General features: G+C 40.6%; 1 protein-coding gene across 1 annotated transcript; it reads right to left on the reverse strand.

The window, feature by feature from the left end:
* Positions 1-8,262: 8,262 nt before the first annotated feature.
* On the reverse strand, positions 8,263-14,817 carry LOC131968009 (deoxycytidylate deaminase-like). Its single transcript, XM_059328753.1, has 5 exons — positions 14,728-14,817; positions 13,945-14,086; positions 11,504-11,620; positions 10,371-10,467; positions 8,263-8,520 (listed from the first exon to the last, which is right to left on the reverse strand). The coding sequence occupies exons 1-5, from the start codon at positions 14,776-14,778 to the stop codon at positions 8,472-8,474; spliced, it is 456 nt and encodes a 151-aa protein (XP_059184736.1). The 5' UTR covers positions 14,779-14,817; the 3' UTR covers positions 8,263-8,471.
* Positions 14,818-16,357: the final 1,540 nt, after the last annotated feature.

Below are 16,357 nucleotides of genomic sequence, written 5' to 3' on the forward strand. Positions count from 1 at the left end.
TAAATTCTTCTCTCCAAGCAGGACAGTTTCCACAGACTTTGAAAACTGCAGTAATAAAACCTCTCCTAAAAAAATCTAATCTGGATTCCACAACAATTAGTAACTATAGGCCAATATCAAATCTGCCATTTCTGGGGAAAATCATTGAAAAGGTTGTTTTTGAGCAAATTCATGCTTTTATGATGCAAAATAATCTTTTTAACACATTTCAGTCTGGATTTCGGCGACACCACAGCACTGAGACTGTACTTATCAAAGTCTTAAATGATATTAATCTGAACACTGATGCAGGCAAATCCTCTGTCCTGGTTTTACTGGATCTCAGTGCTGCATTTGACACAGTTGATCATAACATACTAGTCAGCAGACTGGAACAGTGGGTGGGGCTCACTGGCACTGTGCTACAATGGTTCAAATCTTACTTACAAGATAGGGACTTTTTTGTGTCAATTGGAAACCATGAGTCTGAGCGAACTAAGATCACATGTGGGGTTCCTCAAGGGTCCATTCTCGGGCCGCTTCTATTCAACATCTATATGCTACCGCTAGCTCAGATTATGGAACATCACAACATCTCCTACCATACTTATGCCGATGACACACAACTCTACATTTCAGTGTCCTCACACGACTACAGTCCCTTACTCTCATTGAGTAACTGTATTCATCAAATCGATGAGTGGATGTGCCAGAACTTTCTCCAGCTAAATGCAGAGAAGACAGAAGTGATCATTTTCGGCCCTAAAAATGAAAGGTCTAAGATCAGCGCTCACCTTGGCTCTATGTCATTGACAGCTACAAATCAAGCCAGAAATCTTGGTGTAATTATTGACTCAGACCTGAACTTCAACAGCCACCTAAAGCTTATCACTAAATCTGCCTATTACCACCTGAAAAACATAGCTAGAATTAAGGGTCTTCTGTCCAAACAAGACATGGAAAAACTTATCCATGCATTTATTTTTAGTAGGTTGGATTACTGCAATGGCATCTTCACAGGTCTTAACAAAAAATCAATCAGGCAGCTGCAGCTGATCCAGAACGCTGCCGCCAGAGTCCTCACAAACACCAGGAAACTGGACCATATTACACCGGTCCTTAAATCACTACACTGGCTTCCTGTGAGTCAGAGGATAGATTTTAAAATCTTACTGCTGGTCTACAAAGCTCTGAATGGTCTCGGACCAAATGACATGCTTGATCTGCTCCCTCTCTATGAAGCATCCAGACCCCTTAGGTCATCTGGAACTGGCTTGTTGCGTGTCCCAAAAACAAGAACTAAGCGGGGTGAGGCAGCTTTCAGTTATTATGCTCCTCACCTGTGGAACAAACTACCTGTAGATCTGAGGTCTGCCCAAACGGTCAGCTCCTTTAAATCAGGACTAAAAACACTATTATTTACTGAAGCGTACTCTTAACTTTAACACGTATCTGCTCTACTCTTCTGCCCTTACTTTTTAACTATACAATGTTTGACTTGTGCTTTTTATTATTTTATCTCTTTTATCCTGCTGTATCTTCCCTGTTTTAATTGACTGTTTTGACTGTTTTAAATTGTGTCTTGCTGTTTTTAATGTGTATGTAAAGCACTTTGAATTACCTTGTGTTGAATTGTGCTATACAAATAAACTTGCCTTGCCTTGCCTTGCCTTGGGACAGCAGTTGGTTGGTTGTCGGTGCTTCCTCCTGAGGTCCTTGACAACAACCACGTCTCCAGGCTGGATGTTGTGGAGTTGTTGGTTGTTTCAGGAAGGGTAGCTTTCATCTTTGGAAAGATAAACTTGCAGAGCATGGTTATTTGCATAACAATCTATTTACAATATTCACCATCCCCCGTTTTGACACATGACAATGGGTCAAATGTTGCCACAAAGAGGAAAAATGGATTTTGGAAGTACTGGGAGGCCACCTGCGTTCACCCAGACTCCAGATGAGATTTGTGTGCACCCTTTATTTTGTCATAACGCTTTCTCCCTGCATTAGCTCCTGTCTGAAATAAGGAAATCATTAAGGAAGAAAACATCATTTTGGACAGAAAAAAGGGCACCTGCAAAAATGGGGGAGGCTGGAGACAAAACAGTTGCAATTTTTAGCAGTGAAATTGTTTTGTGACACTGGATCAGTGGAACCTGTCTGAGATTTGCATTTACACACTGCAACAGATGCTGGCAGGAGTAAGACAAGAGGTTAATGATGAGAGGTTTATGATCACCTGGCTTTCCTGTAGGAGTGAGAAAACCACGTTTTTTCCATAAAGCATGAAAGTTTTGACACACATGAAACCATACTGAGAGTTAGTGTAGACTGTGATGTTCTGTCCTGTTCCTAAAATGAAAGCTTGTTAATGCAGATAATTCAGCAGCCTTTGCAGATGGGTCGTTAGGCAGTCTTGCACTGTCAACATACTGTGTGTAGTAAATACAGCAATGGACACACAAAGAGACAATAAGAGATAAGATGGATCTCTCATGGCTGAAAACATCCACATCAAACATAGCATCAGAATTAGGAAGGTGTGTCAAAAGAAATCATTGTATGGTTTTGACACAGTGTCAAACACGTCCAGACAGGGCTGTGGTCCTCATCATGAAACTGTAGGAAGCAAAATTGATTGTTTTAAGAACAGTACATGTAACCATCACGTTCTGAAACGTAAAGGTTAAAAAGGTTTTGTCGGGTCCGGAAGTCCTAAACAAGGAGAGGCAGACAAAGCTTGTTTAGGTCAGTGAAAGCAGCGTCCGCCGCAGTAGTCCAAGTCAAAAAAGTCAGTCATGGCCAAATTTTTCCCCCATGTGTGATGTCACACAGGGGTTGGGAGATCTCCACAAAAAAAAAAAAGTTTCTTTCTAAAATCCATGGACGGCAATAGCCTGTTAAATCTATAGAGTAAATAATTTGTTTGTTTTTATACAAGAAGAATTTCCTAGATGCGGTCTGGACCTAATTTGCAGCCTTCTAAAAATGATTAAATGATCAAAATAACGTACCAATTGTGATATAAGTTGCAACTTTGTTTGTGATAATTTATGACCATTTTTCCGAAAACAAAGCAATAACACTGTATCACTTTGTCAGTTGTATTTTTTTTTTTTTTGTAGCAAAATACACCAGAAAATTACCAATATTGGACAAACATACAACCACATGGTGGTTGCCAGGTTTTCAGCTACAGTCGCCACAAAAAGGGTGGGACTGGCACCCTGCCATAGGTGTAACTCTGTTCATTTTTATTTTTTATTGAAAATGAAAGCAAACCGGAACTGTGAGTCAGTGGGAACAGCAACGCTAAAATGTGCATTTGCTTAACCAATTTTTTTAGGAGCATTAGGTAAAAAAATTAGATTGAGTGACCCCAAAACCACTGTTCCTGGGTCTACAAACTTGTAGACATTAATATCTTGGGCATGAAATGTTAACTCAGGGGAGCTTTTGAAATCCTTTGCTAAATGTTTTGGTGTGTGCATGTGTGTTCTATGTTAATGTGCTGCTCAATGCTCTGACCTGCCCCCGCTGTCTCCTGTTGCTGTGTTGTCTGGACTCCTGGAGAAATTTACAGTATCTTTTGTAGCCAGATTCCTCTGTCTGTTGTTCTGTCCATCTGGTTGAGGGGTGGGACAGTTACGGGAGATGTGTCCATAGCCTTGACAGTTGTAGCACTTCAGCCGGTTTTGCTATCGGCTGCTGTTCTCTCCTTGAGGCCTGGATGTTGCCCCTGGTCTCCTTCTCCCTCTGTCAGATCCTCTCCTGTTGTTTTGTCGGACCTGTCCATTGTTCTTATTCTTCTTGGCCTGTGAGGTTTGTGTCCAAGCGGTCGATGTAGTTGTTGAATTCCTGCAGATGCATGGAGACATAACTTGGTTCTTGAGGTCCAGCGGTGGAGTTTCCAGACAGAGGGTGGACAAATCAGGAAACAGCATTTGCTCTTCTTCAGTGTTTGGGCTTTCGGCTCCTTTTGCCCCCTGTGGAGGCGTCCTGGCTGGAGGAGGGTCTGGAGACATGGAGACAGCAGCATATGGGGCAGACAAAGCTCTCTGTCTAACCCTACATTCTCTATGTTCCTTCTTTTCATACATACACCTTCCTTCTTCTCTTTGCTGTACCATTAACCCTTGTACTGACTCAGCTTCTCTGAATTTTGCCTCTATTTCCCATTTTCCAGAAGCTTGCCAGTCAATCTCTTCCTTCCCTACTTTCTGTCTCTCTGCTCTCTGTTTTAACATAATTTTACACCTTCTCAAACAATCAGTATTCAGTGTGCCTGTTAAAGGAAATACCCCGAGTCAAAAAAATGCCATAATGGAACATTTTTTTTTATAAATATTTAACCTGTGGTTCTGTTCATTTTAACATGTTGCATTTTTCTTGTTAATAAAAATATTTCTGTTCAATTTTGGGGTCTTTGTTTTTATTCTTGTGGTATCGAAAATGGTATCGAATATTTTCCTGAGTATCGGTATCGAGTTGAAAATTTTAGTATCGTTACCACTCTACTCCACCCATCTCCCTGCTGGCCTCTGGCAAAAGTTTCTGCAGCATCAGGTGCAGAACAGCCAGATTTTACACCAGCTTCTTACCCCACATCATCAGACCCTTGAACTCTCAAAAAACCCTCTGACACTCATACACGCACACATTCACCCTGACTTATCCATTTCATCCACCCACTGAAATTTGTTCAAATGTGCGTTGTTCATGTAAAGCTTGAATGACAATAAAGTCTATCTCAGTCTAATTTAAGTCTTAGTCTTCATTAAATAGTGTGTTGTTGGGTAGGAGCTTTAAAATATTTTTATTTACAATAGGGGGGCCCCATGACTTTCTACCAAATTTCATTAAAATCTGTTCAGCAGTTCCGAAGAGCTACCTGATAAACCAAAAAATAAGAAGGACCTGTCATATGACACGAATGACAACTATGTATTTCCCATTTAAATTCTAGCGCCCCTTCGATTGTTTAGCACTGAAAATGCCTTGTCAAGAATAATGAACACAGTGGAAAGTAGCTCATGCAGTCCAAACGTTTATTGACTTCAGCTGCACGGACAGCTGACATGGCTGAAGACGCAGAATTGAGAATTGTTTCCCGGTCACCTATGCGAAAGCAAACATGTACATATGTGTAGTAAACATACAGAAGTGAAGACAGCAACATTATCAGAAAACAATGTTAAAATGGTCATTAAAACTCAGATCCCATATGCTTACAGTAACATAAACATAGTGTGTAAAGAGAAGTGAAGGACAGCAGCAATGTTGGAATAATTTAAACATTCATAAAGCAGCTCTGTTGATGCTTTAATCTGCCAGATTACTGTTATTTTGTTATTTAAAACATTGGTCTTAGTCATAAGTGAACTATCAATGCCAGGAGCTGTAATCATTTAATACCAAAAAAATTTAAGTTTGTTAAAGTAAGAAAATATTGAAATTTTACAGGAAATTCAATGTTACATGCCCATTTAAATTATCAATGAGTGTCAAAAGAAAAACCACAACAAAAAGTAGGACACAAGCTAACTTTTAACAGTGGCTCAATTGCAAAATGAGAGATTTAACTGGGACATTTTATTGTGAATGTAAAGGTCAAATGAACTGAATGTCAAGGTTTACTTCTGTAATCTTGTTTGAAGGTGAAAAGAAACACATTTCTGGTTTCCTGTGCAGAGCCATGACATGATTTGATTCACAAACCAAAAGAGTTTTGGCATAAACACAGACTTTGAAGGCAAGGCAAGGCAATTTTATTTGTATAGCACAATTCAACACAAGGTAATTCAAAGTGCTTTACATAAACATTAAAAACAGCAGGACACAATTGAAAACAGTAAAAATTTCAATTTCATTTAAAACAGGGAAATGGAAATAAAAATACAAACTAGGCCTGCAAGCAGGACTGAACGGGACCGAGCAGAGTGGAGCCGTTGAGGGAGGGCACGTCGGGCGCAGCGATGTGGGCTCAGTCCCTATGCGTACTACATGCCGTGTCTCCTACCACTGTGCTCGGGCTGGGTGTAAAACATGTTAATTGCTGTAGCCAGCAGGGGGCAGCAGGGGCCCTTTCTGAAATATTGTTATTTAGAAGTATGTAGGGCTGGACTGTTATGAAGCATGAGAAGTTAGGATCAGATGGGACAAAGAATGGAAAAGTTATAACGATCTTGTGTTTTGTGGTGAGACGCCATATTTTGCCGCCATGCCACGCCCACATAGTGTGATTGTCGGTAAAGCTTTCAATAACTTTAGATCCCAAAGGCCTTGCGATGGTACTGACCAAGTTTGAAGTTGATCGGGTAAAATCTGTAGAAGGAGTTTGTTAAAGTATGGGAGCTGGAAATGGGTAAAAACGATGAATGGTGCAATTTTCAAACCAAGATGGCGGACTTCCTGTTGGGTTTGAGGTATAGGTCCAAGAGGCTTTTTGGTGCATCTCCACATGATTCATATGTGTACCAAATTTCGTGTCTCTACGTGAAACCTACTGCTCGGGCTAGGTGTAAAATATGTTTGTTCCTGTAGCCAGCAGGGGGCGCTATGACTGTGTATCAATATTGACTGGTGGGTGTGTTCCGGGCTGGACCCTAATCACGTGTGTGAAATTTGGGACAGATTGGACAATGTATGGTCAAGTTATGCAGTCTGGTGTTAGATGGCGAGACGCCATATTTTGCCGCCATGCCACGCCCACATAGTGTGAAGGTCAGTAAAGGTGTTGATAAGTTGTGTTCCCCAAGGTCTTGTGATACTACTGACCAAGTTTGAAGTCAATGGGATTAAATCTGTTGGAGGAGTTATGTAAATTATGCGACGTAGTCAATGAATGAAAGGGGGCGTGGATAAAGCATAAGGGGCGGGGCTTTATGAAATATTGTTATGTAGAAGTGTTAAGGGCTGGACTCTGATGAAGCATGAGAAGTTTGGGCCAGATGGGACAAAGTATGGAAAAGTTATAAGGATGTTGTGTTTCATGGCGAGACGCCATATTTTGCCGCCATGCCACGCCCACATAGTGTGACCGTCGGTAAAGCTTTCAATAACTTTTGATCCCAATGGCCTTGTGATGGTACTGACCAAGTTTGAAGTTGATCGGGTAAAATCTGTAGGAGGAGTTCGTTAAAGTATGTGAGCTGGAAATGGACAAAAACAGCAGGAAATGGCATTTTCGAAGCAAAATGGCCGACTTCCTGTACGTTTTAGGGTATGGGTTCTTGAGACTTTTTGGTGCGTCTTCCCATGATACATGTATGTACCAAATTTTGTGTCTCTACGACATTCCTGTGCGAGGGGCTTAATTTTCTTGACTTTCAAGGGGGCGCTGTCATTTTGCCACGCCCATACCCAAGACCACCAGAATACGTAAATTTCATCAGAGATGTATGTATATTCCAAATATGATGAGTTTTGGAATATGATAAAGGCCCCAAATTAGCAATTTACTTTTCGGATAAATAAGAATAATAATAGACGGACCAATTACAACCGTTAGTGCTCGGTCCCTAATAAGATAAAATAAGATACAGCAGGATAAGAAAAGAGATAAAATAATAAAAAGCACAAGGCAAACATTGCGTAGTTAAAAAGGAAGGGCAGTAGGACCTACTGGTACTAACCCACATCAAGACGTACTGGTACTAACCCACATCAAGACGTACTGGTACTAACCCACATCAAGACGTACTGGTACTAAACCACATCAAGACGTACTGGTACTAACCCACATCAAGACGCACTGGTACTAACCCACATCAAGACCTACTGGTACTAACCCACATCAAGACGTACTGGTACTAACCCACATCAAGACGTACTGGTACTAACCCACATCAAGACCTACTGGTACTAACCCACATCAAGACGTACTGGTACTAACCCACATCAAGACGTACTGGTACTAACCCACATCAAGACCTACTGGTACTAAACCACATCAAGATGTACTGGTACTAACCCACATCAAGACGCACTGGTACTAACCCACATCAAGACGTACTGGTACTAACCCACATCAAGACGTACTGGTACTAACCCACATCAAGACCTACTGGTACTAACCCACATCAAGACCTACTGGTACTAAACCACATCAAGACGTACTGGTACTAAACCACATCAAGACGTACTGGTACTAAACCACATCAAGACGTACTGGTACTAAACCACATCAAGACGTACTGGTACTAAACCACATCAAGAACACACTTTCTCAAATGTTTAAATCTTAAACACAAAGGGAGTTTTAAAAGAAAAAAAAGCAGCATTGAAAGACCTGCCCCAGCCACTGATAAAGAGTCAAGCATCAATTTACACTTTCTTGAATATCAGGTTAATTAAAATGCCAATGTCAAGCGATCCTTGAGTTTTCCTTTGAACAAAGCAGGGGGCAGGAAGACATACAGAAAAGAGGCATCAAAGTCTCTTTCAATCTTGTCAGTCTCCCTCTACGTCCCCGCCTCATTCAGGTGAGCAGTTTGCATTTACTTAAAATTAATGCAAATCTCAGAAGTCATCTCGGTCTTGAACTCCCTGCCAAAACACACAAAGAAACAACAACATCTGCATTAGTCGAGAACAGACAGGTGTGAGGACACACATGGAAAACACCATATAAAAAGGGTCACTTCTTAGTTGTATTATTTGGTCATAAGTTTTTGTGTTCCCCCATACCATTGTAAACAGAAAAGTGTGTGAGAAAAAGTGAATAAGACTAAGAATGGAAAAAAGAAACATATGGTGGCAGGGCAAATGGTCACCTATGATAAGGGAACTCTGCTGAGTTTATTGATGCCTCCCAAAAGACTCCACAACAAATGGTCAATGACTTAAAACATTTCATGAATTATAATCAGGGCATCAAATATAAAATATGTGACTTGCCAGCGGGCAGCAATGTGACTAAGGGTCAATATTGACATAGGGATGTGTTCAGGTTTGGACTCCTATTACTCATAAGAATTTTGGAGTGAACAAAGTTCCATGCCACCACAGCAACATTCTCACTGACAATGCACAATCTTCAAACAAAGCATCATCAACACCTTAAGGCTTGTCCAACCATTTCTGATGTGAATCCAGTGAACAGGCAAACATGTCACTTGCTATTGGTAGCAGGGAGCGCTAAACTGTAAATAACTTTTAATCACAAAGGTCTACATGTTACACCTGCCGACCAAATGTTGTTTGTCTAAGTTAAACCTACTGCTGGGCGAAGTAAAAAACTGCATAAAATACGATCCTTGTTGCAAATTAGCCACACTGCCAGAACCACACATTTTAATATAAATGTACAATCTTTACAACAATGAATTGTTCTTGAGGCTTTTATGACCCATTTTAAAGTGGATCTGGCGAACCAGCTGGGAGCAGGACATCACAATATAAAACATGTTACTTGATGTTGCCAACAGGATCATTATTGACATGTGGATGTGTTCAGGTCTCGACTCTCACCACGCACGAGAAAAACAGGCCAGATTAGATAATGTATGCTCAAGTTATATTAACTTCCTGTGTTATGGTGATACACCTTATTTCGCCGCGCCCACATACTGTAATAACAAACTAAACAGTAAATAACTTTTCATCACAAAGCCCTTAAGATGGTACCGATGAAAGTTGAAGTCAATCAGGATCAATCTCGAGGAGGAGTTTGTTACAGTACGGAGTCTGGAAATGGCCAAAAACGCCCAAAAATTGCTCATTCAATCCAAGATGGCTGACTTTTTGGCTTTTTCGTGCGTCTCCGTATGTTACATCCGGCAAATTTCAGCCCCAAAGCCACAAAAAACCCAATTAATTGACAGGAATGATAAAAAATATATTAAAAATTCCATCTATTCCAATAGTTCCTGCCGACGTCTTCAGTGCCTGCCAACACTAGCAGTAGGTGCTCAGGCCCTTAAAGTTAAAGAAAAAAATGAGTGCTGTGTGTTTTTTTACTGTGTAATGCACAGCAGCTGTCACCAGAGGTCAGTCTCTAGGCAGTTCAGCTGAGAAACTTGGCAATTTACAGTACTTTTAAAACAAAAATGATTCTGGCCCAGTTTGGGATTAAATCTGATGATAAATGTGAAACAGCCAACAGGGACCAGGCTGTTTACCAGATGTTTATTTTTTAGATGTCCATTAAAATTGCAGTTAGCTGCTGGGGCTGCTATTCAGCAGTATGTATGTATTATTTACATCTGGGACATTCAGAGAGACAGCAGGGGAAAGAAGGCATGTAGCCAGCAGAGGGGTGACAGGAAATCACAAAAACCGTCATAAAACCGTCAACTGTGTACCCCAGTGAAATGTATGAAAGGTATGAAGGTATGAGAAGCAGATACTGCCCAAGCCTACTTTCACTTGTATGCCAAAGTAATGTTGTTACTCACTTAAGTACTACACCTGCCAGGTCGAGCATCCTTCTGGAAGCTATAAACTCATTCCGGTCTTTATACTCATCAGAAGAAAAGACCACTTCTTTTATCCCTGGACAGAGAGAGGGAGGGATAGATTATCAAGAGATGCAGAAGACAGGACTGGAAAATGAGGATCATTACTAGTCTCCTTAAAGAATCATTTCAGGCATATAACTACTAAATATTATATATATATATATATATATATATATATATATATATATACATATATATATATATATAAATAAAACTACCAAATATTAGGGCTGTCATTTTTTATCTGTTCAAAATGTACCTTAACAGGATATATCTTTTTAGTTTGTATTATTCTTATCGACATGGGAGTGGACACATATGCTTGCTTTATGCAAATGCAGTTGGCTGATAGCAAGCTAATGTTAACTATATGTTAGTCTTCTTAGAAGTAATTTTTTTCAGTTTGTCAGATGGCAAAAATGTAGTTCTGGTTCTTTAACTTGTTGGTAGTGCATTTAACCACACAGCAGCTTTAAGACATCATACCATTGTTTGCTAACAGACTGAAATGACGAGGAGTCCTTCAATACAAAATCTGGTGGAGCAGGGATAAAATGCACTCCGTCCCTGACTCAAAAGTAAATGACGCCCTCTGCTGTTGAAAAAGGGTTTTGTGATTCATTTTTCATCTCAACCGACTTAAATGGTCACACATTTGTAGCGATTTTTAACCGTCTTGTGATGCATCCCTACATCCAACATGGAGACAGTGCCTCACCAGAACCTCACCGCACGTCACTGTTAACAATAGTGATATAATCTAGATATGATTAAGTAAGAGCTGTGGAATTTGAAATCATCCATTTTTGTCCTTTCTTACCCTCAGGTGTGCATAAACTACAGATTATGAGCTATGAACAAAAATGTCAAATAATTTGTTATCTGTATCGGCCGTGAGTATCAAATTATTGGTCATTGGCCGAAAATGACCAATAATTTGATACTCACGGTGTGTGTGTGTGTGTGTGTGTGTGTGTGTGTGTGTGTGTGTGTTTGTGTGTGTGTGTGTGTGTGTGTGTGTGTGTGTGTGTGTGAGTGTGTGTGTGTGTGTGTGTGTGGTCAACACCCACCGGACTGGATGATGAGCTTGGCACACTCGTTGCAGGGGAAAAAAGTCACATACATGGTGCAACCTTTCACATCAGCACTGTTCTTGTTCACAATGGCATTCAGCTCTGCATGGCACACTGTGGGACAGAGCGTTGACCGGGTCAATACAACAACAACATTGCAAGTTTCCTTGTTTCAGAATCCACTTAAGTTGTACACAGAGCTTTGGAGACAGAGAAGCACCACATACAAGGACCTGGCGCCAAGGATGGCTTTTGTTTTCTATGACACTGGAGAAATAGACCAGTCATAATTTTCAATCTATTCCTTTTATTTTCCTGCTAAATAAATCTACAGGAAAAAAAAACTATAAAATGTCCTCTGGGGAAATTATGAAAGGGCCACGGGGGCTACTGCCGGTGTGTGTACACTATGATGAGATTCTTCAGAGATTTATAACAATTAATACTAGTAATGTTATGATGCTAGATTATACACAAGGAGCAGACCTACAACAAGCATACAACCAACCACCTGTCCACTGGATCTGATACCATCCAATCTCCTTCAAACCATTTCCTCGGTAGCAAACCCCTCAATCACACACATCACCAACTCCTCACTGACGTGATTCCCACCACCTTCAATTGGGCCCAGGTGACTCCACTGCTCAAAAAAACATCACTTATTCCTACCATTCCTTTCAAAAATTCTGGAGCACACAGTCTTGAACCAAGTGTCCGGGTTACTTTCTGAGAACAACCGTACGATCCAAATCAGTCTGGCTTCAATCAGGATTACTCTACTGAGACTGCACTCCTGACACTGTTAACCACCAAATCTTCCTCTCTTCACTCACAGAACTTGGTATTTCAGGTTCTGCCCTCCGATGGTTCGAGTCTTACCTAGCAGGGAGATCTTTTAAAGTATCTTGGAAGGGAGAAGTGTCCAAACTACAAAACCTTTCCATAAATAAATAAATAAATATCTGAGTAGAGAAATATATAGATGGGTTTAACATAAACCAAATGGCACAATGACCCTAGGCTGAACTCATATTTGTTTGGATGAATAATTTCCATTTATATCTGATTAAGAAATGTATATGTTTTGCATGTTTTAAGTATAACTTTTCCTGAAACATTAAAAATATACCAAGGAGCCACTCTGATTTACATGCCCTGGAGGCAGTGGGGAAAATATGTTTATTTGAATTTAAGTAGAATACTTATTTGTCCTCTATCCTTAAATTGAGCACTAAATGAGAAGGAAAGACACAGAAAAAACTGACATGAAGTGAAAGGTTAAGTATAATACTAGGCCTGCAAGCAGGACTGAACGGGACCGAGCAGAGTGGAGCCGTCGGGGGAGGCCATGTCGGGCTCAGTCCCTATGCGTACCAAAGGGCGTGTCTCCTACCACTGTGCTCGGGCTAGGTGTAAAACATGTTACTTGCTGTAGCCTGCAGGGGGCGCTATGACTGTGTGTCAATATAGACACGTGGGTGTGTTCCGGGTTGAACCCTAATCACATGTGTGAAATTTGGGACAGATTGGACATAGTGTGACAGGCGGTAAAGATGTATACAACTTTTGATCCCAAAGGCCTTGTGATGCTACTGACCAAGTTTGAAGTCAATGGGATTAAATCTGTTGGAGGAGTTATGTAAAGTACGAAACGTGGTCATTTTATGAAAGGGGGCGTGGATAAAGCATAAGGGGCGGGGCTTTATGAAATATTGTTATGTAGAAGTGTTAAGGGCTGGACTGTGTTGAAGCATGAGAAGCAATCTCGTGTTTTATGGCGAGACGCCATATTTTGGCGCCATGCCACACCCACATAGTGTGACCGTAAAGATTTATACAACTTTTGATCCCAAAGTCGTTGTGATGGTACTGACCAAGTTTGAAGTCAATTGGATAAAATCTGTAGGAGGAGTTCGTTAAAGTATGCGACCTGGAAATGGCAATAAACAGCAGGAAATGCCATTTTTGATCCAAGATGGCTGACTTCCTGTATGTTTCAGGGTATGGGTTCTTGAGACTTTTTGGTGCGTCTTGCCATGATACATGTATGTACCAAATTGCATGTCTCTACGACATTCCTGTGCGAGGGGCTGAATTTTCTTGACTTTCAAGGGGGCGCTGTTGAGTCATTTTGCCACGCCCATTCCCTGGACCACTAGAATATGTAAATTTCAGTGGAGATCTATGTATATTCCAAAAACGGTGCGTTTTTGAATATGATAAAGCCCCCAAAAAGGCGATTCATTTTTGGGAAAAATAAATAAACGGACCAATTACAATAGGGTCCTTGCACTGTTAGTGCTCGGTCCCTAATGACAGGTCACTTGCGACTCAGGAACATAGTGTGTGAACCCATGCACACAGATGCCTTTAAAATTGGATTATGTTCATTCAATAAAGGAAAAAGCAAAAAGTGTGTGTACATGCACTCCTACCATAAAGGTATTTAGCGTCAAGCTGTGTCTTATCCTTCGCATCCCTGGCCCATGGCAGCTCGCCGTCCTCAATGCCATTGGGCATATCATTGTGCCCAATGCCAACAATCTTCTTCTCCTGGTTCACTATACACGCCCCCACCTGCAGAGAGGGAGAGAGGTTCCACAGTTTAGTAAAGCTGTTATTTTTTAAAACATCAAGTAGTCCAGAGTATCATGAAATAATCCAAGACCAGATGCAACTGTCCACTACTTTTAGTCACACAGTGTCAATGATTGGACATGAATAAAATCCCTTCAAATTCTGCTTGCTTTATGGTGTACATGATGGACTTCTATACATTCTTGGTTAATATGTAAAGATGAAGATCTATTTAAAAGTGTTAATCTGTGTTCATTTCAAGAATTAAGAACTTGGCTTACTCTAACAGCATCTTTGTATTTTGTTTACTCGTGGTAAGGCTTCACTGGGCCTCTCCCCTGTGTGTGTCTAACAAAATGGCCGACCAAGGGCAGACAAAAAGTTAATCAAAATGGCGGAGTCCTTTTGTTCTTGAGAGAGCAATAGACCATGCTGACAATGAAAACCTATGTATTTGTAAAAGCCAATTTAAAGTATATTTTATGTGGATTAGTGTGTGAGCAAATCAAAGGAGTTATTAAAGTTAATTTACCTGTATGACTTATTGTCTGTAGAGTAAGATTAATTAGGGCCTCGGGGCAATCGCACCGAGCACTGGTCCATACAGCAATAGCCACACACACACACACACACACACCTACCTGTGTATTTGGGTCTTTGCTTCTTTTGGCGGAGAGGACGGCTGTAGCCATAAAGAAGTCATCATATTCCAGGTAGTCTTCCCTCTTCCTCTTCGCTCTACTTGTGCTGCTATGGAGAAACAAACAAAAATACAGGGGATGTAAAGTTGGATTTTTCTTTTAGATCACATAACCTTAAAACAATTTTGGACTTGAATTTTTTAGAACCCGCCTGTTTACTAGGGATGGTAAGAGTCACCTTCTGAGCCCTGTACTACGAAGCGAGTTCAACATTCCCAGGATATTTTCTTGTGATCTAGCTTCACGAAGCCTACCAACCACAGTAATAATCGGCATTCATCACTCATCAATGTACAATTAAAATCACTTTTATTACCTGTAACAACAGAAGATTACACCCCCGCAGCTATTTTCCGCCTCTCGTGCTCCTGCATTGCTGTCGTACTGCTGTGATATGCCTTTTGTTAGGTTTTATGCCTCAGCTTGCTCTACGGCCCTCATACTTCCTCTTACTATCCTCATACTTCCTCTTACTTTCTTTGCATCGCATCAGTGTACAAGATAGCCTATACATTATTAGTCTTTTAATATGTTTGTTCTTCTGTGTTCTTATTGCTATCCATTTAATACGATCCTAAAATATTCAAAAAAGGAACTCAAGGGATGGATCTATTATTTGGCAGTACTGATATTTTACTTGCCGAGGTAAAAATATTAGTATTGCCAAATGATGCATCCACCACTTTATTTTGTCTATGGATATCTAGGAGTCAAATATTTTTAGTTAGTTTTGAGTAGACAGTGTAAATTTCAAACATAACAATCACAATGAAGCAATTCAGTATCTAATCACCAACATTAGCACAGGACAGAGAGTATTAAAACTGGATTAGATAAAAAGTTTAAAGTAGTTACCTGCCTGTGCTCGGCTGCTGCGCTTCTGCCATAGTCTTCCAATTGTTGGTTTATTCGATGTTTCTGACACGGCACCACAGGAATAAGTGCTTGAACCAGGATGTGTCTTCCTATTTAAGCCTTACGAAGCACATGACCATCCGTGCCATCCGTGCCATCCGTGCCATCATTCCACGTCAACACGGAAAAAGAAGAGGTGTGTCTGAGAGAAATTCATGTTGATATGTCAAGTATTTAACACCGCATAACTGTCCACTCCTATTCTTGTTGCACCTGTTAGGGAAGGACACCTGTATCATTCTCACTGGTGGATGGAGATTTGTTTCTTAATCAATTCCCATCAAAGCTCCACCCTTCTTGTCTTGAGCAGAGGTCCATCAGTCAGAGTAAGTGGAAACACCTGTGGGTGTTCAGGGCCTTTAAAATCTCGGGGTGGTATTTATATGGTAGAGTATTAGTAGAAGTAAGAAACGTAATGAATAAAAAGCTGATGGCAGCTACATGGTGGTGTAGTGGTTTGCACTTTTAGTCAATTCAATTCAAATTCAAATTCAAAGAACTTTATTTTTCCGTTAGGAACTTCACATGTGGAGGAGCAGCAACAATACAACAATACATACAATAAACAAACACACATACACACGCACACACACCCACCCACACACACACACACACCATCAGCCCACACTAGACATATGGCAGATAATAAAATATT

This window comes from Centropristis striata, unplaced genomic scaffold (assembly GCF_030273125.1).
Source record: "Centropristis striata isolate RG_2023a ecotype Rhode Island unplaced genomic scaffold, C.striata_1.0 Scaffold_28, whole genome shotgun sequence".
Taxonomy (NCBI): Eukaryota; Metazoa; Chordata; class Actinopteri; order Perciformes; family Serranidae; genus Centropristis; species Centropristis striata.